This window comes from Lissotriton vulgaris, chromosome 11 (genome assembly GCF_964263255.1).
Source record: "Lissotriton vulgaris chromosome 11, aLisVul1.2, whole genome shotgun sequence".
Lineage (NCBI taxonomy): Eukaryota > Metazoa > Chordata > Amphibia > Caudata > Salamandridae > Lissotriton > Lissotriton vulgaris.
Window position 1 is genome coordinate 360,122,139 of NC_141699.1, and position 26,984 is coordinate 360,149,122.

The window sequence follows — 26,984 nt, forward strand, 5'->3', positions numbered from 1 at the left end:
CTACCTAAGGCGGACTTAATTCACATGTTTTGCAGCTGCCTTGGTTTGGAACCACTTTGGAGTGAAATTACTAAGGGGCAAATTAGCAAGGGCTGGCGATATAATTATCGCAGCTTTAGCGTCCGTTTTCGGGCAATAAGCGGTGATAATTATATCGTAATATCATCAAGGACATGCTAGCGCGTGTTTCTTTGATGTAGAGCTCGTTTTTTCACAGCCTCGCCTCACATCGCTAATGAGATGCAAAGAAGGCATGGCTGTGAAAACAACACATGAAAATTTCGCGAAGGCAGCTTCGCGATATTAACAAGGAGGTGCAGCAATTAAAAAAAATTGAGCTACCTCTGCCTTAACGCTGGAATTTAACATCTGTTAAATTCCAGACTAAGGCATACTAATAATGGTAGGTGGATTATGCTAATACGACCACAGGGTCGTATCAGCAATGTTATCGCTGTTTTCCATGGAACATCGCTGGAAAACCAGCGATGTTCCTTGGTAAACACCGCTATCGCTGAAATATTATCGCCATGGCGCTATGTATTGTTAATATAGTTATCATGGCGATAATTTTCAGCGATAGCCGGCGATAATATTCCTACCGCTATGTTAATATGTGCCTACATTTCTTGACTCCTCTTAGGTATTAAGATTGTGTTGACTCCTCAACTCATTTTATTGGGGGTACATGGCAAAGTGGTTCAGGGCCGAGTCCAGCAAATTATGTTTATTGCCATGGTAGTGGTTCACTTGTGCATTGCCTCATCCTGACTAGACAAAGTTGCCGCGACTTTTCAACAGTGGTTTGCCCGATTGCTTGCAATATTTAATTTGGAACTGGCCTTTTACTCAAAAAGAGGCACAAAAAAAGCCAATTTGAAAGGGAGACAGATCTGGGCACCCTTTTCAGACTGGCGTAGTAGTCAATCCTAGGATGCAATCCCTCATTAGAGATTTTTTTAATGGATGGACTGACTATCACTTGGGGAAGTGGTATTAAAAGACGTCAGTTGTGGCTTCTCTGGGGTTTGATAATGTGTTCGCCTAGGGGACTTTGTTTGCTTTTAAAATCAGTTAGTATCTTTCTGTAAACTTGGCACTTTAAGATTTTTTAGATCACAGCTATTATACCCAAAGGGGTTTACAGGTAATTTATTAATATATCACAGTTTCATGATTTTCTTCAATTATGTAAATGATGAAATGAGACGACTCTGTTTGTCATGTATATTTATTAATTCCTCCTGCATTTTTTGTACTGTTGCCTTTTTTAAGTTATTTAGAGTTATGTCCTAGACAATCTCTTCATGTGTTGCCTTTATATATGAAGTGCAATAAAAATATATCATTTAAAAAAACAGTGAAAGAGAGACCATGGCACCAGAATAAAAGGCAAAATTAGGGGGGAGAATAAAAGATTTGAAGTTAGCATTATCCAAGTGTTTTTTAAATTACTCTATACCATGTTACACAGCATACACAACATGTAAAAGAACATTGTTTTTTCTTTGTCCTTTACCTAATCTCCCCGCTTTATAGTACCACCAGTAACAGCCAAATATAATGCCTTTCTCAATAAACAAGTCATAACACTTTAACGGAGTTTCAGTAACTTATATGGCACAACTGCTCACCAAGCTACAACTTACAATATGAAACAACTTATTATTAATCACATGGGCGAAACCTATTGCATTTATTTATGCACTGGATAATCCACTGTAAATGTTTTACTTATAGGTAATATTATGATCTCTACTGGGCCGTTTGGTGCTGCTACCTCAATCATAAGATAAACTCTTTGTACTACCTGCTGCCAATCGATTGGTCTCCGTTTTTTGCTAACAAGCTACTTGCATCTTATGTCAACGAGTGTGCTAGCTCATTTTCAGTGTCTGTTGTCAGTAAAGATTCTATATTGTGTTCTTCCTGTTGACACTATACCCTCCTTCGTAGGCACCTCTCCATGCCAATGTATTCCTTACCGAGCTCTAAGCTCAGACATTTTGGAGTTTCATGTTTCAAACGCTGCCTTCACACCAATTCACACCCGTAGGCCCTGGGGTACCAGTACCTCTTCCTACCAGCCACAGTCTGAGGGTGGCCACTGTCCATTAATGAGGGACAGTTTCCAGTTCTGAATTTTTGTTTTGCCTCTACCAAACACATCAGACTTGCACATCTGATGACAATAATAGTTATGTGAAACATTCAGGACTGGAACTACTGTCCGTGATGACATGGAGCGTGATGGCCACTTAACGTACCCTAGTTAGCGGACACTTTGTCCTAACCATGGCATGCATCTTTTCTTTATTGGAAGGCCCTATATCTCTGAGGGAAAATCCTTTCATGCACTGGAAAGCGTTCCCAATTCTTAAGTTTGCTCCACATGTATCTTTACTCTTACTTCTCAATGAATCACATCCCGTTCAGAAGGCCGCTGTAGCTAGCTCAAACGCTTATGTGTCCCACACACATGGCTGAGAGTTATGAACCTGCTGACAAGTAGCAACCTTACCGGTGGTAAGTGCCCCCTGTGTCCGTACACACTTTGTTGTAGTATTCCTGCTTGGTGCCTTGCATGGCCCTTTCTAGATAGCTGTGCTGTCAGCAGTACCCATCATTTCTTTTTTTTCTTCCAAAAACCTTTATTGAGCATTAAGGCATGATACATTTATGCACTCCGATTGAATAGTATGGCAGCCATTACAAAACATGCATAGTTGACTACATCAGAAGAAAGATAAACAGTTCATAAAATAACATACCGCTGATGGGAGACGGTATGGCCGATTTGAGTGCACTGTGTGCAAGAGGCATGTCGGGTGTTAAGAGTCAGTTCTGTCGGGGCCAACATTTCTAGTATGGGAATCAGGGGTGGAACGCCCATCAGGGGGGTCCCCAGAGTTGGCTGTTCGTTGTATATAGGAGATGAAAGGTCCCCATATGTCGAGTGGTCTGTTAGCCGCGGGCATCAAGTCTAAGCATGGGCGAATTTTGCGAATCTGGCGTTCGTGAATTTTGCGAATTTGCGAACTCGCAATCCGCAAAATCCGCGAATTCTCGCGGATTTTTTTTTGTGTTCGCAAGGATTTCTGCCAGTTCGCAAGGATTTCTGACAGTTCGCGAGGGTTTTGTAACAGTTCGCAATTGCGAACTTACATGTCGGCTCGCAACGGTCACGATTATGTGTTTCTACGTCTAGTTCATCATCATAGGTTCCCAGCACCCTCTGTTTCACCCCTGCCACCCTCTGTTTTACCCATGCCACCCTCTGGTACATCAATGCCTTATGCCACCCTCTGGTTCATCATCACTGTAGATTATGGGGGGAAAAAGCAAGCACACCTGCCTGCTTCAACTGACATGAATTAATTTGGGGTTGGTTTATTAATGTGTCACTGTTTTAAAATTCCAGTCTGGCACCTGCTTCCTTATCTGTAATTTGCTTTCTGTTGCAGTGCAATTTTTTTTTCCAGGACCTTTGTGGCCTACTTGTAGCTATTCTATGAGCCTGCTGTGAGGGTCAGAGCAGGGTCATACAATTGTTGCCACTAGCAACTGAACTGGGAATTTGCAGATTTTTTTTTTGGTGTTCGCAAGGATTTCTGCCAGTTCGCAAGGATTTCTGACAGTTCGCGAGGGTTTTGTAACAGTTCGCAATTCGAAACTTACATGTCGGCTCGCAACGGTCACGATTATGTTGTTTCTACGTCTGGTTCATCATCACAGGTTCCCAGCACCCTCTGTTTCACCCCTGCCTCCTCTGTTTCACCCATGCCACCCTCTGGTACATCAATGCCTTATGCCACCCTCTGGTTCATCATCACTGTAGATTATGGGGGGAAAAAGCAAGCACACCTGCCTGCTTCAACTGACATGAATTAATTTGGGGTTGATTTATTAATGTGTCACTGTTTTAAAATTCCAGTCTGGCACCTGCTTCCTTATCTGTAATTTGCTTTCTGTTGCAGTGCAATTTTTTTTTCCAGGACCTTTGTGGCCTACTTGTAGCTATTCTATGAGCCTGCTGTGAGGGTCAGAGCAGGGTCATACAATTGTTGCAACTAGCAACTGAACTCTGGAGGGGCCCTTGTCAGGAAGCACTACAGGGAACGGTTACTAATGATGAGTTTGAACTTTTGAACCTGCTTTCACTTTTGCAAAACTCGTTTTTCTGCAGAGCAGCATTACAGCAACTTTAATGCCCCACCAAGCTTATATGAGAAAGTTGATTTCTAATCCAAAAGTTATCCAAAGAAAATCAAAAGGCCTCAAATCTAAAAAAGTGCAGGCAAATGTCAACCTGAGGAGTTATTCTGATAAAAATAATCATTTTCAGAAGGTCTATGCTGCTTGCTAGTAGATTTCTTGTGCAGAATTGCAATTTTTGTAATTTCGCGAGTGCGAGATTGTTGCTGCCCGCCGCACCTACATGTTCGCAATTGCGAACTTACACCGCAAAGAAAAAAAATCCGCTGCGCGCGAATTTGCGGATTTTGTGGGAAATTCGCGAATCTCGCGGATTACGAATTTACCGAAAATCCGCAAAATCCGCGAGCGTAACGGATTTTCCGCCCATGCTTAATCAAGTCCCAAGATTCACCCCGATGTATCTGACAATGAGCTGCGCCTGCTTGCCAGTGCTTGGGTTGCGGCGCCGGTCTTTGGCCTCAGTGTATTGCCACTCGTCGCTTGTCCAAGACTAGTAGCATAGCGATCAGTTTTACGGCTGGCGTCAGTCTCTGACGTGGCCCAGTAGGCAAGGTAAGGAGTGATGAGCTCCATGGTGATGTCGCTGATGATTGCGCACACTTCCTGCCAAAATGCCGTTAACTTGGGGCACGTCCAAGCCAAATGTGTGAAAGTCGCATCCAAGGCAGTGCAGCGTGCAGATCTATTGCTATTGGTCAAATACATCTTGTGTAGTGCAGTTGGAGTCCGGTAGAGCTGGTGTAAGAATTTAAAGTGGATGAGTCGCAGCCAGTAACTAGGGGAGAGTTGTTTAGTTAGATTGCAGCAGTACTGCCACTGCGCTGGTGAGAAACCGTCAGCTAGGCTGGACCCCCATGCGTTGCAGGCGCGCTCAGTGTCAAAGGGGGAAGTCGCTAATGAATGTGCATATAATCGTGACAAGTTTACGTGGGGATGTGGCAGGATGAATGTACTCCAGAGTGGCGTTAGGCTGGAGAGCGAGTGGAAATGCAGGGTTGGTGTTTTTGCAGGTAGCTCTTATCTGGTAGTACCGCAGTTTATTGAGTGGTGTTGCGATCTCAGGGAGAGGGAGAAAGCTGTTGTTGGGATACAGGTCAGCGTTGGTGTGAATGCCCAAAATCATGTCGCGGCGTGCGTTGCCGGTAGTTTGCAATAGAGGGAAGGAGGGGTTATCAGCGAGTTGCATTGAAGGTGCAAATAAATACCTCTCTCGAGTGTATTTGCGGAGCCCATCCCAAGCCCAGTGCACTCATTCCACCGTGTCTTTTTTGGCCCAATGGACCCAGCAGTACCCATCATTAACCACAATGGGGTAGCCCTGAGTCCCTCAGAACCTGGGTATACAATCTTAAAAATCTACAGTGAGTTCTATAGGGAAAATACAAATTTACAGTGAGTTATGTCGGGAAATTATAAATCTGCAGTGAGTTCTGTTGGAAAGTTATACTTATGCAGTGAGGTCACAGATTATCTTTGCAGAACACCTAAAGCATCTTTGATAGTCTTCTGAGGTAGAATCAGGACAGGCATGGGTTCTGTTTGCATCTTATCTTGGTTGGAACTTCATAAACGTGATGGTATCTTCGCTGGTGTTAAAAGGTGCTTCTGTCCTCAGATTATGATGCAGGCAAAACAGCACTTAAGTGTTGCACATTAAGATGGAAAAATGTCATTTAAAAGCAAAATACAGGTGGGAATTTGTGACATGAAGAAACAAGCATTTACAATGCAATAGGTCTCGCATTTGCAAGAGTTTAAGCTATTGGAATTGTAAATGACAATGCCTTTTATTTATCCGTTTAAAAAAACAACATATAAATAAAAGGCATTGCCAGTTACAAATGCCAATAGCTCAAACCTTCGCAAATGCAAGAACTATTGCATTGTAAATGCTTGTCCTTTTTAGTTAAGCACTCTGAGAGTGCATGTGTTTTTACAGCTGTCTCCCTTGTTTACTTCTCTTCCCGGTCTCTGTGTTGCTCTCTTGCCTTGTGCTTCTATGCCCACACTCTCCATGTTGCTGTCTCACCGTATGCTTCTGAGCCCCTCCATCTGTGTTGCCATATGCTTCTCTGCCCCTCCACGTAAGTGTCTGTAATGCATTGTCTTGTTGTCCTGTGCCCCCTACCCCATCCCTGGTTTCTGTGCTTCTGTTTCCCTTTTGTTTCTTCCCTGTGTTGCTTCCCCACCCATCTCCATGGTGCTGTGTCTTGCCATGTGCTTCTTTGCCCCGTCCTCATGTCACGCTTTGTTACTGTGTGATTCTGTGCTCTCACTGTGTGCTTTCTCTGCCCCCTCACCCGTGTTGTTTTCCATCACCCATATTGCTTCCACATCCCTTGTTTTAGTTCTGCGTCCCTCTTCACCATTTAATTTTGTTTTCACCTGTACAAAATGATAGGACTCTTCATACCAACTGTTTTATTTTTTTTAATACTCTAGCCACTTTGGACAGCGTCTGAGATGCTGTACAGCATGGCTAAAACATATTGGCAATCCAATATTTTCCAAATACGAGACCTTTTGGCTTTGCCAATGGTTGTTTTTATTCCTTGCACCTTACTCAAGGTCCTCCCTTTCCTCAATCCCTGTTGCTTGTTGCTCTCTCCGCCCCACCTTCACTTCTCCCCACCTTTACTTCTCCCCCACACGCTTCTCCGTTGCTCCTTTATCCTTCTAAGGTGCTTTAAAACAAAAATTCTACGTTTTAATGTTATTTGAGAGCACCAAACAACTGCTATTTGATGCTGGGCCACTCCATTTCACAAAGGCACTTTTGTAAATATTTCAATTAATTTTTCTTTATTTAGTACTCCTAATGGCGTCAGCCATCGTGAAACAGATGAATAAAAAAATAAACAATGAAGGCACTGGCATACCCTATGCATGCGCAGTGACGCATTCACATGCTTACACCATGACGCACAGGCAGGTATACACATCATTGCGCTCTTTTTTGCAGACTATTTGTTGGGTTCGATTGCATCAATCAAACTATGTGACCGTTTCATGTGCAGCCGGTATGTTTCTAAGCCCCCCCCCCAGCTCTGGAAAAGGCCAGTTCCCTGCGAGTCGTAAATTAAGTGCCAGCCTTGGTTTGCGAGGGGTGCAATAAATAATATCCTATCAAGATGCCCATTACCGGCCTCAGTGCCTTAAAAAAACTAGGCAGTGAGCTCCTTTGCCTGCCTGGTATCATCTGGGCAGTGTGCCGCCTTACCTGCCTTGTATCACCTAGGCAGTGAGCTCCTTTGCCTGCCTTGTATCATCTGGGCAGCGAGCCGTCTTACCTGCCTTGCAACACTTCCCTGGTAGTTGTGTGTTTGGTTTGTTCCAGTAGGTCCTCGTGCTCCGGGCTGAGCCTAGCGCTGGCCACCCGGATTATGGCGAGTCACTTTCCTTCCTGTCCGCTTGATTCATTTTCTTTGTTGAATTCCGAGCTATCTGGAAACTCTCTTGGCAGATGAAACGCATCAATAATGGCAACTGTCCTCCCAAGACAGTCTTTTTGAACTGCCTGCGGTAGTTGCAGCAGGAGACAGTCAAGTAGTGTTTCTTGAAAGGGGAGAGTGTATTATCTGGATGTGGGAAACTGCATGTTTTATTGTGTACCAGGCACTTTATTAATTGTGCTGCATCCAAGCTTCAGTTGACTAAATCAGAACAAGCACCGTTCACTGCCCAGCACCGCCTCTCCCCTACCTCCTCCACCGCCGAGGAACGCACAGGAATGACGTCGGCACAAACGCAAGAAAAACTGGGCGAAACAGGATACTGAATCCCGCCCCTCCAGGACTCCCTGACCTGCCTCATGGTTGCCAAGGCGATATTTCTAAAAATACTGTTGTGCTACTGTGAGGCAGGTCATGGTGTCCTCGAGAGGCGGATCCAGAGCAGACAAATCTGCTAAACAGGAGCTTTTTCCAATGGCAGGCCTCCGTTTCGAGAGGCCTGCCAATGGAAAAAAGGGGCGTGGCTTCACGCCATACTGAAATCCCCTGCTCACAATATCTCTTTGCCTGCAGCAGGGCACAGGGCATTCCCTGCAACGCAGGCTTCGACCTAAAAAGTAGGCACTAGCCAAGCTTTGCTAACTGTGGCTAGTTAAAAATGACTGGAAGAATGAACTAACACACTTAACTTTCCTAAACTAGAAAACTTGTCATGATCCTAATTTCAAAAAACGGACATGAAGTGTGAATTTGGGACTGGCGGGAACTCTTAACAGTTCAATTTGAAAATCGCAAGGCCCTCATCACACTTACAACCTGAGCTTTTCAGCCAAACACAGACGGGGCCGACAACACAGTGACTATTTTTGTGATGAAGTTTTGTTCAAATGCATCCTAGCCTACTGTGGTTAGCAGTAGAGTTCCTTACTTTGGGATGTTGCATGGTTCGAAACAACTGTCTCTGCAGAGTAACCCATGCTGCAGCAAGGAGGCAAGTAAGAACCTCATTCCAACCAAAGACTTGACCAGCTCCTGGACAGCTGACCTAATCTCTGGTACTTCATGCTGGTGCTGGATCCCGTGAGTGTTTGAGATTATGGCATTTCCAGGTTATTTGTGTTTATTGCCCAAAAATTGAAGTAGCTGTTAGGAAGGAGAAGTATTTGGAATGGGCTGCTGGTCACTTGTGGGCTGTTGATCTGCACTCGGCTGTCGTGGGTCGGCTCTGCCTGTAGAGTGAGCAGAAAAGCAGGTTTTAAAACAGAGTGACAAAGGCTGTGACAGGATCTCAAGGGAAAGGGTGTGCTCACCTCCTTGCATGCAACGTGCTGATCTCCACTCCCGCAGTTCAATGGCATGTTCCTCCTCCAACCTTTTCTGCTGCTGCTTCTCTTGCTCCACCACCACCTGCTGCTTCTCTGCCTGAGGAAGTGGAGAAACTTGTGTTCACAGAGACTAAGGCAAACAATAGAAGGGTACAAGCAATACAGGAAGACGCTGGAAACAAGAAAAAACATTCGATTAGATTATAATACTTGTAAAGCGCATGGCTGCTTCTGCAAGGAGGCGTCCCAGCGCTGGAGCAGGACTCGGCGGGGAGTAAACAAGGAGTTAAAGCTGAGAGAAAAGCCAGGTCTTCACAAGCCATCTGAAGGCCTGGTGGTCAGAATTACTGCAGATGTGTAGGGGAAGAGAGTTCCATAATGCAGGGGCCAATCGCCTAAAAGAGCAACCGCAATTAACTTGTGTGATAACTGGTTTCCAGCATTCTCAATCAACAATTAAATGGCCTACTGTACATAAGTATCCTTTCAGGTGTAGAAGGCTGGGCATTAAACTGCATCGCAAGTCTATAAATTATGATAGATCCAATGTGGGAGAAACCATGCTTCCTACAACTTCTGCCTAGTCCTGAAAATACATGGAAACATACCATTTGTCCGGACCATAAAACAGTGACACCGTCATTGGAAGGAGCCCCATGCCAACTTGGGCTTGTCCACCCATTATGTTTGCTTCAAGCTGGGCTTAGGAAATGCCTTTGCCAGATAGGCTCTGATGCATTATCCAACAAGAGAGTATCGTCCCCACATTGCACTCGGCGGTAACAATTAGTTTTCATTCTTTTCAGGATGACTGTAAATCAATGTTTTTTAAATTGGTAATCAATAGACGTCGTAAATATAATCAATACTTATTTTCATTTATTAGTATGAGATGATCAATTTTAAAGTGTTAATCCATCACACTATAACGTATATTTTCTTAAATGCTCAGGTATCCTAATATATTTCGGAACAGGCCCTTCATCAGGGGAGTGTCTCCTAAAATGTAATGAATATTGGATAATCTTCTACTATGGAACTAACTAACCAAGCATCTGGTACTATTCTGTCAATGTGTTATGAATAATAATAAACCTGTGAGGTGAATCCCCCAGTGATACATGCGAACAGTATGTGTACTACAGGATGATTCTGGTGTTTACAAAACTGAGATAACTTTTCTGGATCAATATCTCAGCGATGAAAAAAACACAACTGGCGGTGATTCAGTAAGAATATATATGGCCGGCAACCTCCAGATGTTACTGATAGTCTCCCAATAGTCAATGTTGAAAACTAGGGAAAGTGACATGATAAACCTCCATATGTAAATGGGAGTCTACGGTAGGAAAGAGAAGGAAGCATTGGAACGGTACGTGTATAAAAGAAATTACCCAATCAGAGATTTCAGTAACGGTGCAAGTTGTCAAACAAACAAACTGCCATGCCCCTGTAGTAAAATATAAAACCAAGAACCAAAAATCTCCATTAATTGGTGAAACCGCTCCGCGTTAGCTTCACATTTATTTATTTATTTTTTACATTTCTAGAGCGCTCTGTTACCCGGAGGTGTCCTGGCGCTGTGAACACTGGTGAACACTGTGATTAGCGATGCTAAGTTTTATAACAAGCATTTACAATGCAATAGGTCTCGCAGCATTAACGTTTGAGTTACTGGCATTGTAAATGACAATGCTTTGCATTAATTTTTTTTAAATTTGCAATTGGTATATAAACCTTGTTTGTGAATGGTTAGCTGATGTGGTGGTGTCCCCGAGTGATGTGGTGATGTCCCCGAGTGATGTGGTGGTGTCCCCGAGTGATGTGATGGTGTTCCTTAGTGATGTGGTGGTGTCTCTGAGTGACGTGGTGGTACCCCTGAGTGGTGTCCCTGAGTGATGCGGTGGTGTTCCTGAGTGATGTGGTGTGTGAGGGTGAGGGTGTGAGGGTGAGAGGGTTGTGAGGGTGAGAGGGTTGTGAGGCTGAAGGGTGTGAGGTTGTAAGGGTGAGTGAGGGTGTGTGAGGGTGGGTGAGGCTGCCCACCAGCCTTCATTACCAGCAACTCCCAAAGTCTAACACTGAATGCAATGTTTGACTGGATGAGGGCCTTCAAATGAACATACCTGCAACTGATAAAAAGAACTGGATAACCTATGCTCAGAGTCTGGTCTGATAGTTGCGTTGTTTCTATGCTGAGCAAGATAGAATATTGTATTGCAGCATTTATAAAGCTCTTACTACACCTCTAAAGTACTTGGTTACATAAGGAGCACACTACATCGTCTAGGGTGAGGGTTGGAAGGATGTGGTCTTTGTTTTGATCCTATGTGGGAAGTGCTTCTAATGTTGTGCATGTTGATCACCGGGGTGAAGTTATAATGTTATGGGACACAGCGGCAAGGGTGAACAGCCTTTACGACGCGGCTGTTACACCGCCGTGCCGTTATAACCCGGTCTTTTCAACGCAAGTCGTTACCACGACTTGCGCTGGAGGGCGCTGCAGGACAAGGAATTTTTTAATTTACTATCCAACACCTTCCCTACTGTACGTAGGCTGGTGTTGGAATAGTAAATTAAAAAATTCCTGAGTCCGCACCCCCTCCAACGCAAGTCGTGGTAACGACTTGCTTTGAAATAACCGCGTTGTAACGGTACGCGTTGTAAAAGTACGCATCGTAATGCCGTACATCCCCTAAGAGCAGCTACTGAATGACCATGAAGCTGAAAGGATAGTCAACAAATATTGCCAGCACTCTCCTATCTAAATGTAAGACAATTCTTTTCATGAAGGAATTGATTTTTGCTCAATTCGCTAGAATAACCTAAAGTCTGAGCAATCAGTGGAAGACTATAACGTGTGTCTCCTTTTCCACCCTCCATGTTTCAAAGTCTTTTAGACCTCATACTTTTTTTTACAGACGAAAGAGGCTTTTGTGTGCGAAATAAGCAACGGATTGCTACTTTTCTGAACAGTGTACACTGTTGCTTTTAATGTAAAGTTAATTTACCACAGTATGTCCAAAGCAACCTTACTGCATGGTGCTCTCGCTAACTACGCCCAGTATCTGTGCAAAAAAAAAGGCATTCTGGTTGTCTGCCTTCTTCTGAAAACACCACACGCAAAGTAGCGACTCTATAATAGTATCACGTTGAAAGATTTTCGACAGCAACTTCTATCGTGGTTTATGGCGAAATCTCTTGATATTTTGACTGAGGCTTTAAGAGGACCCTTTCGAACCAAAGTGCTTAAAACGTACTTAACTAGAATAAGGTTTCCAATCTATTTAACTTAATGTATTGCCTACGTTTAAATCAGATGCTATAGAAACACGGTCTCTTGCCATGCACTGGCAGGTGCCAGCAGTGGGAAGGAGACAATGCAAGAGGACACTCAGCTGAGGCAGCACAGCATGCATGTGACAGCTCTGTGCACATGAGGGTCTAGACTGCTCTGCCCTCTTTTTAGTCCGATACTAACTGAAGCAATTTCACTCCTCGCTTGCTCAGGTCATGGATTAATCCATGCCCCCGCCGATGCCCTGTTGGACCCACAATGTACCCCATGAACCCGTCCCCGGGGGTACTCACACTTCTTGCACAGCGCCGCTCGGTCGCCGGGCGCCCCCGGGTACTTCATCATCATCATCAGCAGCGGTAGATTTGAGGAGGGAGACAGGGGGGAGTCCTCGTCCCCCGCCGCTGCCGTCCGTCTGCCACTGAGCTCTGGGCTGCTCCCCGACGCTGCCTCCGGCGGGCCCCGGGGTAGAGAAAGACGGGCGGGGGCAGCGGGGACACCGGGGAGTCGCACCGGGCGCCGTCTCCCTCGTCGTGGTCCCCTGACACAAGGGGGTCCCTGTGTCGCCACTGGCCGCCCACCATGGTCGCTCCGCTCCAGCCCTCCAGCGGCCGCGGAGACTCCGCCATCTTCAGCTGCGCTTCCTGCCTGAGCTCCCCGTGTGCATGCGTAAGCAGGGGGAGGTGGGGCTGTGTGGTTCAGCTTTCCAGGAGAGGAGACAGGAGCTTCACGCGTTCATGTGCGTGTGACCCGCTCAATTCCGAGCGCGTGGCCAGCTCCTGTCCCCTCTCCCGGAAAGCACAGTCGCTCACAATAGGTCTCTGGCGAGACCGCGCTTTCGCGCGGTTCAACGCCACGAGACCTAAAAACAATACATGTGATTAGAGAGTGGACAGTCTCAAAAACCGTGAGCGCCATCTTGGAAAATGAACCTCGTAACAATGCGTAAGTCGAAGGAATTCCCAATCAAAATAATTGGTAGCAGTAAGAATGTTAAACAATCCAACAGCTGTGTCCCTGTTAGTAAAATGTGATGCCAAGAAACATACCTCAATAGCTGGTCCGCATTGGCTACATATGGAAAGGTGAATGCCATGATAAGCGATGCTCGGATTAAAAGGGATACATGTAAGTAGAAAGAGGACAGGCAAAAAAAACATAGACACCATCTTATAAAGAATTCACCTACTATAGTAAGGAATGCGCTTAACACCCATGGCTCTCATGAGCTAGCTCCATTGACGAGGACAAACCCCCACAATAACAATGGTCCAAACCACAACCCCAACAAGAACTTGAGAATAACAGTCACAGGTACCACCGTGAGGACCAGGGCAAAGTTAATTGTTTGTTTAGTCATCTGCAATAAACAGGTTGGAAAAGTAAAGTGTAAAATGAAACCTCCTGATAGGTCATGGTCCAAGGCAACTATTCACAGCCACCAGATCAATTCCAGCACCTACAGGCACCCGCTCTTCGAAAAGTCAAGCCAATGGGGGTGGCCCCGACCTGCCTCTTCCTGTTGCTGATGGGTGAAGGACAGGCCCGTGCTTGGCCCAGGTGCAGGCGGCGCACATCCCACGCTACAGGACGACAAGAACGCTATTTAGCGCATTGAACGAGGAGACCCCACCCCCTCAAGAGATACTGCCTGCAGCTATTCCTACTGGCACTTTGTAATGTGGGGGATGGAGTCCCCTGATGCCCTCAATGTCTGCAGGCATCAGGCGGCCCATAGCTGGCAATTAATATGTCCCAGGCTGCGGGATAGCTGGAACACTATTTAGCGCATCGGATGAGGAGACCCCGCCCCCCTCAAGAGACCTGCCTACATGTGGGAATGGAGTCCCCCGATGCCCTCAATGTCTGCAGGGGTCATGCGGCCCAAAGCTAGCGATTAAAATGTCCTGCTTGATAAATCAAACTTAAGGGTTGGGTAGCTTTTGCACCCCATTGCGTGGCACAAAAGCGAGCAACCCTATAATAATTATGCCCCTTGATCTAGAAAACTCATGCAATAGCTCTAGTGAGCTGGTCAGTGAGACCATCGGCCTCCAGTGTGGCTCTGTCCTGGCTCAGACATGATGACAATGAGGCACATATTGTTAATGCATCTGCATGCTGACATCTGTTCCTCTTTTCATATCCTACAACACAGATCCAGAGCACTGCTACTATTGATTTAAATTTATACTGTCGTATTTTAACTCCAAAATGTTTATTCCTGGCACTGTGGTAGAGATTTTATCAAAAAGATCTCCGATAAAGAGACCTTCGGGGGACCCGTAGGGAATTGCAGCACTGGCCCTGCGAGGAGCAAACGGCCAATGATGAAACCCTTCGGGGTTTGTGAGGGCAATGGTTGATAAGGCTTGTTCTTTCCCTATAACTGGTTGGCACTCTTTTACCTAGGAGTCTGTTTCTTTCCTTCTCTTTTTTCTTCTTTTTTAAGGCGCATGGGTAACTTGTTGCACCCTGCCTCAGGAACAGTGTCCTCCTTTTGTTTAAAAGTGTGGTAGAGATGTCAACACTACAGCCTTCAAATAATGTTTCACTTGTTGGAAACAGATGTAGGTGATGGACCTGCACAAAGTCTGTTTGTGATGTGTAGGGGACAAACACAACTCCAAGTCCTCTGATAAATTCTCCCTGATGCGCCTGTAGGTGATCAGGGAATGGGTGATCAAACTTACATGGTCAAACGCAAGATCGTCTTTAAATCACCCTAGTCAGTTACATTAAAGGACAAGTCAAAAAATGCAAAAAACACAAGCGAGACTATTGGAACAGGAATGTCCCTTGCATGGTATATGGAAATGTTCCCCTGCTTGAGTGCTTGACTACATGTGAGTCTGGTAGTCTGACTTTAATTTTGTCCCTGGCATCACACTAATCTATTGTGTCAACAGCAGCATAGACTTGTATGTGACAATGCAAGGTCCAGGATTTCTCCTGTGACCTGGAGGGGGCACACCAAGCATGCCCTCATAGTGGACAGAGGGCTACGGCTCCTGCTGTGGGTATAGCACATAAAGCAGTGATATTAGCTTACCATGTTTTGTGAGTCCTTAGTACGACCAGACCTTTTTGTCTATGTGAATGAGAATGCTGTACTCTGACCCCTCTTGTGTTAAGTTCTACTTTTATGTGTACCCCAGAGCCTTACGCTGACATCCTGTATGTATGTCAAGTGCATATGCATGTAGGACTGTGTTGCAGTAAGGCTGTGTGTGAGTCTTACACTGGAGCCAGTGGAATCTAATTTAGATGTACCTGATCTCACATGACATAATATGAGGACTGCTTCCCTGGACAGTAGAAGTGTAATTTCTTCATTCTTGTGGCAGGAAGGTAGTGATCCAGACAATGACGCAAAGAGGATGGAGACAGGAATACCTTTAGAAATTCCATTTAGACTTTTGGCCTGATTTAGATCTTTTAAGGACGGGTTACACCACCACAATGGTGATGGATAACACATCCTCCGAAATATAAATCTTATAGGATATAATGGGATTTATATTTCGGCGGATGGGATAATCGTCACAATTGTGATGGAGTAACCATTCCACCAGGATCTAAATCAGGTCCTTTGTTAGCATGGGGCACCTAAACACTGCCATTTGATAGACAAGGGAAGCAGGGTGGGACTGCAGTTTCTATTGTAGACCTCTTTTTGGGCCCCACATTCTTTGTTTATAGGGTAGGTACCAGCCTGGTCCTGATGAAATGCTATTGAACCTCCTGGCACACTAGGCATGAAACATGTTGACCTTACTCTACACACACTATAGCTATATACATTATCACTTCAGATAGCGTCTCTATTTTTAATGAGTGGGGGGACCACTACTTCATTCACATCTCCTTGGTTCCCTTAGACCCTTTTATTTCACCTCTTCACCCACCACCATGTACCATCCCCTCACTTGCACTCATCATACGGCTTTATGACATCAGGCATTGTAGCGCCGGCCTGACGAGGAGCATCCAATGATGAAGCACCACACCCTACCAGGTGTGTGATGGCACTTTCATCTGATCATTCAGATCCCCCTTGATCCAACTGTTTGGACCTGCTGTTCCATTTATCAGGGCCTGTACTGTCCCTTACTTGAGGAACTGCTCCCTCTGTGCTTATTTTTCTTCCCTAATGTTCATGACTTTCTGCCAATGAACCGTGGGTACCATTTTCTCCCGGTCTCCTTTACTTCTTACCTCTCCTGTAATCTGGTGCCCCTGGTTTACAGGTCGCTCTTAGCAGATGGCTCACGTATACTGTGGTCCACCCCCCAGCCTCACCTGCATCTGCTGAAGTTCGCTGAGGTTTGAATCCTGGTGCTGCTGCAGCTCACGGAGATCCAGCTCTTGCTTCTGCAGCAGCTGCCGCATGTCTTCCTTCTGGCGGGTGTCTTCCTGCAGCAAGAACTGAGAAATATTACAAAGATTAGGCAAATACAATTAGTCACAACAGAGAGAAGTATAGATTTATCTACGTCATTCACTCTAGCTTTTTAACTAAAAGACTGATTAACAAAAAAATAGTACATCAGCACCTGTGGAAGAACTCCTAATGAAATCTGGGAGAGGGTAGGCAGGTGGCGGGCGAATTGAAGGTGATTCAGAGGCTAAAGCGAGACTTTGCGATTGATTAAAATTGTTTCTTTGTGATTCATTTTTTTGGTATGTAGTGGGAGGAAAGGGGACACGTGGTATTATTTCTCCCTATTTCTGTTGTAAATCTCTATTCTTTCCAGTAAGGAGAAGGTGGAGAAGTGTGGCTCAATGGTTAGAGCGGCAGACCCTGATGCAGAGGTCTAGCCCAGGACCAGGGTTCAATTCCCCACCTCGGCAGGTCTTGGGCTCAAAATTCCACGGACCTGATAATTCTTGCCTTGGTGCCTATTCCAATCATGGAGTCCCACTCTGCAACTCTGGGCACTAGCTTGCTTAATCCTCACAATGCTAAGGATGCCTGGCCTCCACCTTGGGGGTGCCCAGGAGTGGACGCCTCACAGGGAAAGCCAGGATGGGTTCCACAACGGTATTCGTACAAGCGCCTTGAGGATGAGTAGCACTACTCACCCTTGTGGGTGAGTAGTGAGCTATACAAGTATCAATTTACATTTTTAAGGAATATTAAGTAGAATTGTCTCAGGATGGCAGTCGCATTTGCTGGACAACACCCTCTCCTGATGACTTTTATCTTGGTTTCTAAGACTGGAAATATGTGAACTAACAGATTGGCTGTGAATATAGCCCTGCAAGGTCCACAGTACTATGGGACATCAGAAATAGGGATGCCTAGAAAAGGCTGTGTCATGATGTATACCAACATTATGTGTGAGGTTACAGTACCATTACAAGGCTGTATAATATATGTGGGAGTCAGACAGATAGAACACTTTGCCCACAATCACATATTTAGTCACCAAAAACACTAAGCTGCAGAAAAGAAGAATTACAGTCATATTGCATTTGGAGCTGCAAGCTTAACACTGAATCCAAACTGAAGTCCAAATGATTTACTAACTTCACAGGTGGGATGCACATCCACCTTCAAGGTTCAGAATGCTTTGGTCTAGATTTTCTTGCTGCTCAGACTGCAAAAGGGTTCTTTGTTTTGCCATAAACGTCCTCCAATGGCTCTCCTCCCTGTAGCTACTTTTCTCAGATCCTTATGACACCCTTACCATCTCCTAGAGGCAATACGTCTACCCAATGTGGGGATGCCCACCTCTCCTTAAAGCCTTAATAAGAGAATCCCTTCAAATATGAACTGAGTCAACCTGTACAGGTAGACAGGATGTATGTGTGCAGTATTTCTATAGCACAAACTTAGTCAAAAGGAAGCGAAGAGCTGTACATGTTCAAAAACAAGCATAAAGTCAACAAGTGATAGGCGAGGTAGCTTATTTTGTAAACTGTCAATACATTCTTATGTAGTGTTCTTTAAAGGAGCAAGCTAGGATAACTCCTCATACATAAAAGAGAAACACCAACTGGTAGTCGGATGCCCTTGCAGCCACTCAGATAGACCTCCCGCCTCCAGCGGTAGCTCTTCTCCACCCACTCCCTCCTATGCAGGTGGCCTTCCAGTCTCTCCCAAGGGCTTGTTCTCTTCCAGAAAGGTCCTCATTCCTTCTCAGTTTGCACCTTCATCCTTCCCTGGTGGCTCTGTGTCATAATCTTTAAGTCATCTCTCTTCCACTAGTAGCCCTCCCTTTTTCGATGAAGCACTCACTCCTTTCAATGTAGCACCCACTAGCTCACACCTACTCAACAGATGGTCCTATGTCTCCAGATCTCTCAGTGCTAAGAGAAGCCTCCATCTCCACATACTTATTCAGGTCTGTGTCCATCTCAGGATCCTCTTTTTCCAGTACCTGCTTGGTTCTCTCTCTCTGCTCAGCAGGGTGAATGTCCTGGCACTTCAGGTTCTGCTTGAAGATGCCGAGCCTGATCTTGGACTCGTTGCGCTGCAGCTTGAGCAGGTTGCCTCTCTGCTGTGCATGGCGGGTCTTCAACTCCTCAAGAAGCTGCTGCTGGAAATGGGCCATCCCTCTTATCTCCTGGGAGAGAGAAGAGAATAGAACAGAAAGAAATGCATGTGTGATAAACTAGGTGCAGCATCAAAAAAGAGGTTCAAAGAATGCAGATATGGTTTTAAAACGAGGTGCAGGGAGTGGAGAGATGTACAATGTGAAACTAGGAGATAATAATGAAGTGTCACAATGTAATGCATGCTTAAATGTGCTTCGCTGTAGACCACTTTATTCTCTATAAAGAAGTGTACTCTGTCAGAAATAAAAGTGCTAAATTAAGATATGAATTAGAATATAGCTTTGTGTAGAATGGCAGTGACAAGAGCTCTCAAGGGCCTGTGAGTGTCTCCAGGATCCTCTATGGACTACGAAGGTTTCTAGGGCGGCTTGGTGTACTAAAGATGTCTCTACAGCCCTCTATGGTGCATGAGCACCTCTAAGGTCCCATGATGACCTCAGGATGACTCTGAAGCCATCTGATGATCCCTGAATTAATTTCTTTATAACCCTTTGGTGACCAGTGTATATCTCTACAGGGCTTGGATGTCTCTACATCACTGAAAGGGCCTTTAGGTATTCCTAGTGCCAATTGATGGCATCTAGCTGTATCTACAGCCCCTCAAAGCCCCATATACATCTCTGAAACCAGCCTTCTTGCTGGTCCCTGTGTGTCTCAATAGCCTCTTTGGGGGCCTCTAAATGTCTCCACAGCTATTCGATGGGCGCGTATATTTGATAGTCCTTTGTTGGCCTGTGGGTGGGTCTACCACCCCTCGCTGGTCTCTCTGTTTCTATAGCCTCCTTGATTGGCTTTATATGTCTCTACATCAATTCTGGGCAGCCCCTTGGAGTAGTAGGGTTAGCAACCTGTAATCTTCTTACTGCCACACTCCCTTGTAAATGTTATAAATGTTGTATCCTCACCTTCTCATGCCGCCTACATAGCTGCTGCAGTTGCTGGCAATGCTGCTCCTTCACTTGCTCCTTGAACAAATTATATTTCTCATGCAGATGACGCTCCTCAAGGTCCCAGACCACTGACTCCCGGGCTGAGGGCAAAGGCGTTAATGCAGGAATACATGAAGAGAAAAGGAAAAGAAGTGAAAGGCATGGTTAGGAAATGCAGCAGAGTCTGACCTGCAGCACTCTTGTTACTTCCACAAACACATGAAGAGTGCACCCCAGTCTTGGCCTGCTGAAACTGGAAGTCTCAGAACCCTTTGCAAATGCAATTCAGGGCCATATTGAGGTGTAGGTGACCTGCTGTCTGTCAGAGTAGTGAAGGTAATTGTCTCCCCAACCCAGGCCTGACTACTGCCCACCACATATAGAGATCACTGCAGGCCCTGCAGACATCTCTGTGCATTCAGATGAGTCAGCACATCTGAGAGCCCCCTGAAGACTCTGAAAGTTTGCAGAGCAGTTGCCATTTTTGAGGCAAACATTATTGTTTTTCAAAAACAAACTTTTAAAGTGCAAACACATATTTAAAAAAACAATTAACAACAACACTGACAGCCTGGGATTTTTCTCCCAAGGTGAAGTCGTCATTTTTAGTTGTTTGCTGTGCAAGACTGTGAAGATTTCCCTGGCGGTCCAAAACTTAAATAAACTACATAGGACCATCCACTCCAATTAGGAGAGACAGTATCATGAACCTACACTGATGGCCCCAACCATATCAGGCGGTTTGTGTGGGGTTTCTGCTGACAGAGCAAGCGAGGCAATGCTGTTGTAACCATGACTATCTACCCAACTTTAACTAGAGTGGACAGACTGTCAGTTTGGCACACAGGTACTCCACTACAGTTTTGGTGGAGTACCCTGTTTGCCAAACTCTAAACAAACTCCTCAATCTTGACCTACAGCACTCATTGCTATACCAGCATTGATATACAGAGACAGATCTGTAAGTTCAGTTCAGTCCTGTCAGGAGCACAGTCCTTTGTTGCAGTAAAGGCCCCCATGGCCTTCTTTGCCATCACTTTTTTTTGCAGTATCTAGAGATTATTGTCTCTGGTTGTACTTTAACCCCTTCCACACTCATGACGAGCTGGGCTCGTCGTGGCGTAGCCTCCTCGCACGCTGATGCCGAGCCCAGCTCGTCATGAACAATGGACTTTCAAAGAATTCAGCACCGGAGGAAAATATCAATAGCAGTGATGGTGTTAAGTACATTTCTGTTTTAATAAGCACATCCATCTAGTGATACCTATAATATCTTTCTCATGGGATCTGCTGCCTAATTTATTTATTTATTTATTTATTTGTTTATTTTGAAAGTTTTATAGAGAGCAAACAAGACCCCTGTGGGTATCAGAGCGCTTTACAGTAAATGTGTATAGGCATATCAAACAATAAAAATAAGCAGGACCGTAAGAATAACATCAAAAAGCTTAACCCCTTCGATGCTGATGACGAGCTCAGCTCGTCATCAGCCACGGTGGTCGTGTGCTGATGACGAGCTGAGCTCGTCATGAATATATGACATCCTGAATTTTTCAGCACAGGGGAAAAATAACCACAGCAGCCAAGGTGTTAATAAACGAGCAAAAGGACAGATCAAACGTTCAAGGGTAAACATGGCCATAGAGAATGGTAGCAGCAAACAATCACAGATAAAAGGGCACATCAGATAAGGTGCAAAAACTGGACCGGTCAGTTTTGAAGGATGATGGTAATACATTGAAGATGAAAACGTCACAATAAGTGGAACAAAACTGTACATATAACAAGCCAAGCATTAGATTGGTAGGTAAAAAGAGTGGAATGGGGTTTCTCCACAGTCATGTGAGGCTATGTTTACGTAAATTTCGCCATAAGGATGCCTTTTACTTCTAAATTGAAGGAGGAGGTGGAGGGGGTTCAGTCTTACTTCTGGTGGTAGGGCATTCCATATCCTGGGTGCCATTCCTGAAAAGGAACGATTATACGTTTTTTCCTTATTGAATTTTTGTGGTTTCAGAAGGAGGTTTTCCGCACTTCTTGTTGATCTTGATCCTCCAGATATTGTGAGATTTTGTGTGAGATAGCTGGGTGCACTATGATGTAGGGCCTTGTGCGTCATGCAAGCTATTTTCAGATGGCAGCCAGTTTAAAGATTTTAGATCCGGGGAAATGTGGGCCCTTTTTTTCGAGCCAGTGATGAGTCTTGCTGCTGCGTTGGTGGAGGCTCTTAGAGGAGCTGTGGTGGCTTTGGGGAGAACCATAACGCAACACTTCCATAGTCCAGCCGAGGTACAACTAGAGCCTGAACCGCAAACTTGAAGTCATTGGGAGGTAGGAAGGGCTTCAGCTTCCTTAGTGTATTGATCTGAAAGTTTGCTCCCTTTGTTGCATTACTAACATGCTTCTGCATATTGAGGTTACAGTCTAGAGTAATACCAAGTGATTTCGCCAAATCCACAATGGTTGGTTGAACATCGAGTGCTGTGAGGTGTTTTATCAAATTGTGCATAGTGGGGACTTTGGTGGGTGGAGCAATAAGGAGGAATTCCGTTTTTAAAGCATTCAGTTTGAGGTGATTCACTGCCAGCCATGTTTGGGTGGTCTTAAGAGTATTGTTGAGCAAACTAATGTCATCCAAGGTGTTGATCTTGAGGTAGAGTTGGGTATCGTCTGCATACATGTGGAATTGCACGTTGGATGTTTGTAACAGATCGGAGAGTGTTTCCATGAAGAGGTTGAACAGTGTAGGGGATAACGAGGACCCTTGTGGGACTCCTACCGTAACAGGAACTGGTTTGGACAGTGTGTTGTTGACCTTGAATTTTTGAGTCTGGTTATGCAGAAAAGAGGTAAACCAGTCGAGAACTGGTCCTGAAAGACCCATTCTGTGTTTCAACAGATCTATCAAGTGTTCGTGTTTGACCGTGTCAAATGCTGAGGAGAGGTCTAATAAGATGAGGAGACATGCTTTGTTATGATCAAGTAGTTGAAGAGCATCATCAATGATGTGTGTCATGGCTGATTCCATGCTGTGATTTGCACGGGAGCCGGATTGGTGTTTATTTAGGAGCTTGAAGTGGTCGATATGTTTTGTCAGTTGGTGATGAACACATTTTTCCAGAAGTTTGGCCGGAGTGGGAATATTGGAGATTGGGTGGTAGTTGTTGAGGTCCGTGGGGTCAGAGGTGGGTTCCTTAAGGATGGGAGACACTTGCGCTACCTTTAGGGAGTCCGGGATGCAGCCTTGTTGAAGTGAACTGTTGATGATCTTGGTCCATATGGGTAGTAGCATAGGAGTAAGATCTTTAACCGCATTTGCGGGGAGTGGGTCAGTTAGGTGATTGGAAGGCTTCAGGGCACTGAGAAATTTGCCTATTGCTTCTTCAGAATAGGGGTAGAAGTATGACCATGTTGCGTTGTTTTTCAAGGTAAACTTTGATGTGATTTGTTGAGAAGCGTTTGGGGGTGGAGGGGGATTTGGTGAAGGGGTCAGAATGAGAGATTAGGTCCTTAAGGAGATCTTTCTTGATATTCTTAGTCTTTAGGTTAAAGTGATTAGAAAAGTTATCACAAGATGGTTGTGGGTGAGTTAGTTCAAGTGGCCGTTGAGGTTGGTCCTTAGATTGCATTTTGATTAATTCAAAATGTTTTTTTGGTCGATTTCTTGCCTGGTCAAGTTGTTGGGTAAAGAAGTCTGCTTTAGTGCGTTTGTCCTTACGAAAGTAAGCATTTCTCTTTCTTTTTAGAGTCAGGAGGAGTTCGGCGGATGGTACTGATCTCCAGTTGCGTTCGGCAGTTCTGAGAGAACGTCTGTCTTCGTATCCGAGACCGTTAAACCAGGGTTTAGAGTCTTTCGTTGAGACTCTCTTTAGTTGCAGGGGAGCACATTTGTTAATTATCGAGGTCATGGAGTTTAGGTAGTGATTGGTGAGGTCAGTTATGTTGGAAGTTACAGCAGGGGGTAGAAGGAGATTCTTGCTAGAGGCGGGTAAGGTGTTTGTGTTGAGCTTTTTCCTGTCCCTTTTCCATACCCTAGGATTTGTAGCTTGGGCAGAGGTCAGCTTGATTGTTTCATTGATGAAGAATGTGATGATGTGATGGTCAGACCAGTCACAGGGGAGGATCGATTCCAGATGGGTGGAATCAGTCTTAGCAATTATTAAGTCCAGGATTGCGCCTTTATCGTTTGCCGGGCTGTTGCACAATTGGTTGAGGTCTAAGGCGTTGAGGAAGTTTTTGAAGCTGTTGACCACTGTGCCGTTAGGGTCATTCCAGCGGATGTTAAAGTCACCAAGGAAAATGTGTGTGTTTCGTCGACCAGTGAGTGATGTTATCAGGTCCATGAATTGTTCTGTGAATAGGAGGTTGTCGCCAGGTGGGTGATAGATGATGTGGAGCGAGCAGACAGGTTTACCATTACTGTTGATGTCGAGGCTGATGTATTCCAATCTTGCCTCCCAACCTGTCTAGTCTGATGATGTCATAGTTAGGGGGAACCAAAATGTTGATGAGGGGCGAGGAAGAATTTGTAAGCCATGTTTCTGTGAGAATGATGATGTCAAGGTTAGTCGAGGTAATGAGGTCGGCTATGTCAGTGGCGTGTTTCGATGCCGATCTGCTATTCAAGAGTGAGCATTTAAGACGGAGGGTTATGGGGGATGAGGTTTGTTCTTGGATGAGTGGGACTTTACAGAGGTTATTGATGATGATTCCTCTGTTATTGTGAGTTGAGGGCCTGTGAGCGTTTGCAAGGATAGAGGGGATGAGCATGTGTGTGAGGTGATCCGTGGTAGTGGAGGGCGGTTCGTAGGAGAGCAGGAGGGAGAGAAGATCGGTCTCGGAGAGATGGTTGTTGGTACGCAAAGGGCGGGAGGGTAGGTTACGGGAGGGTACTGATATCCACTTGGGAGCAATGTGTTTGTTGTAGTGGAGGTGTGTGTGGGACTTGTTAGGAATGTTGGATCTTGGGAGCCATGGATGATACGATAGAATGATTTTAAACGCGTGGAGGTCTTCTTTAATTAGATGAAGTGTGGACATGATCTTATCCAGTCTAGTGTCTGCTGAGGTTGTGGTGGGGGGGAGGTGCGCTGAGTGTGTGTGTCTGGGGTGTCAGCTGGTTGGGTGAATGTGCTAGTGATGGAGCAGGGATTCGCATGTAAGCGCCCTGCTCGTATACGAAACCCTTGCCTAAAACTGTATAATCATATTAACACCATTGTTCGTCATTTATTAAGTGTTTTTCCCCACACGCGGGTGTCCCCAGGATGCTTGCTTGTATGTCTTTTCTCATACTAACGAAGCTTGCACTAAACCCGGCTGCTTCGCTGAAATTCAGTCTGCGCATGCGTCGGTCATACCCATGTGATGTGACGCACTCGCATTCTGGAGGGAATTTGTGCTCATGCGCACTGTTGCAAACATGGCTGCTTGTCTCTCACCACGCTTTCTGCTTGCTACTGCTGCTTTAGCCTATCTGTCCTTTCGCACTAAAACAATAATGCTATAGTCGTTATAAAATAAGGGTTGGTTAGAATTTTATCATGGTATACAGTGTGATCATTTTTTATGTGATTTTAATTTGTTCTCTCTTACTTTTCATGTACCTCGTCTCTGGGGCTGGGAAATCGGGAGCGGAGCCATACTTGAGGCTCTGTTGGGCACTGTCACATGACAGGAGAGAAAACCCCACTGCGCAGAAGCTGAAACCAGCCAGCTGGCTCCTGAAGCCCAATGCGCCTGAGAAACCAGCACAAGATGATGAAACTCACCTTGAAAACCCAGAGACTTTGTTGCGATGTCTTGTGCGCTCGTATTTTCTATTGTATTCTATGGATGGGAACGTGAACCTAATGGGCGGACAAGAAAATTTAAATTTCATGATGGGAACGTTGAATTTTAGGAGGTGGTAATGGCCGCACCACCTCTCCTGACCAATCATAATGTGGGAAACTGTCACTTGCAACATTAGAGGGTGGTCTAAGGGTCCCCAGAATAGTATAATTGCCCTAGTTTAGCTTAGGAAAATTGTCCGACTTGTCCGAGTAGCAGACCTGTCACTGACCCTACGAACTCTATAGGTGCTCAATCTGAAGTGCTGCGGAGCACTCTGTCCATACTTTCCACAAACTCCTAAGGGGTGGAAATAATCCTAAGTGCTGGCGAAGCACTTTGCTGGGGAATTCGAAAACCCAATCGGGGTTACTGGCGGATTACTTGCAGAGAGGGGTAACGCTGGCGTTGCTTCTGAAGCTGTGGGTGTTGGTCGTACCTTGGTGAGCCCAGCCCTGATCCCAAATCCTGAGGGGTATCCTGTCCTTACTGTCCGTGAGCTGTACCTGCTCGCATTCTGGCATTCCTTCCTGAGGGTCCTTGTCCCCGTCCTTTCAACTGACCCGTGGCCAGGGTTAGTCTTCATTTTGAACTAGGTAATTATCAGTCCGTGGGTTTGCGTCTCTCTCTCTCTTTCTCGTCTTCCCTCTCTATTTTCTTAATAAAGCACTCTTGCCTGTGATATTGCTCTATCACCTTGAAAACAAGTTATATGCAATTGTTTTTAGAATTGTTCCACTTCTCTCCCCTCCCTTAGAGAATTGCCAAACTGTTATATTGTATTAGTATGTTCCAATTTTTCCCTTTCCTTTAGTATGATTGCGGTGAACTTAGTAAGAATAGTTTAAAGCACTTAGGTTAAGTACATGTTCTAGGTCCCATCCACGTCCTATGTTCTAGTATAAAGTTGCAGTGACTAGTTTTGTTCTAAAAATTCCTACCTTTTAGTCTTCCCATATACTCAAATGGTCTTAGCATTAATCTATAGCTATTTTATGGTGTTGATTTTGATGTTAGACGCATTATTCTGCCTATCACTTATTGCCTTGTCATATTCTCTTTGAACTTTTTATAAAGCTTAAAACATCCTCAGGTGTCTGTGGTCATTTTACAGAAATTGTGGATAAGTATTGTACTGATTATAAAGAGTATTTGATCTCAGGCCTGTCTGCTATTTCCCTGTTAGCTCCAGATCTGTCATAAGAATTGTGCCTGTGGTAAGTCAGGTGCATGGTAAGCAGAGGTGAAACCAAACCTTAATTACTCATAGCAGCGTGCAGGAGGAGAAACCAAGTAATCCTCACCCGGTTCACCCAAATTAGTAGTGTGGTATTGAAAATTTGCACGCCAGGGCCCAGTGCGTGTAAAG

The 26,984-nt window shown here is 45.1% G+C and overlaps 1 protein-coding gene across 1 annotated transcript in view; it reads right to left on the reverse strand.

Moving 5' to 3' along the window:
* Positions 1-8,685: 8,685 nt before the first annotated feature.
* The window catches only part of LOC147679776 (uncharacterized), a 275,399-nt gene continuing 257,100 nt past the window's right edge, over positions 8,686-26,984 (reverse strand). The window contains exons 14-18 of the mRNA XM_086944753.1: positions 19,760-19,884; positions 18,677-18,862; positions 16,593-16,718; positions 8,981-9,092; positions 8,686-8,899 (exon numbers count right to left, since the gene is read on the reverse strand). Coding sequence (XP_086800879.1) covers positions 8,817-8,899; positions 8,981-9,092; positions 16,593-16,718; positions 18,677-18,862; positions 19,760-19,884 — 632 coding nt within the window. The 3' untranslated portion in view covers positions 8,686-8,816. The remainder of the gene's footprint in view (positions 8,900-8,980; positions 9,093-16,592; positions 16,719-18,676; positions 18,863-19,759; positions 19,885-26,984) is intronic.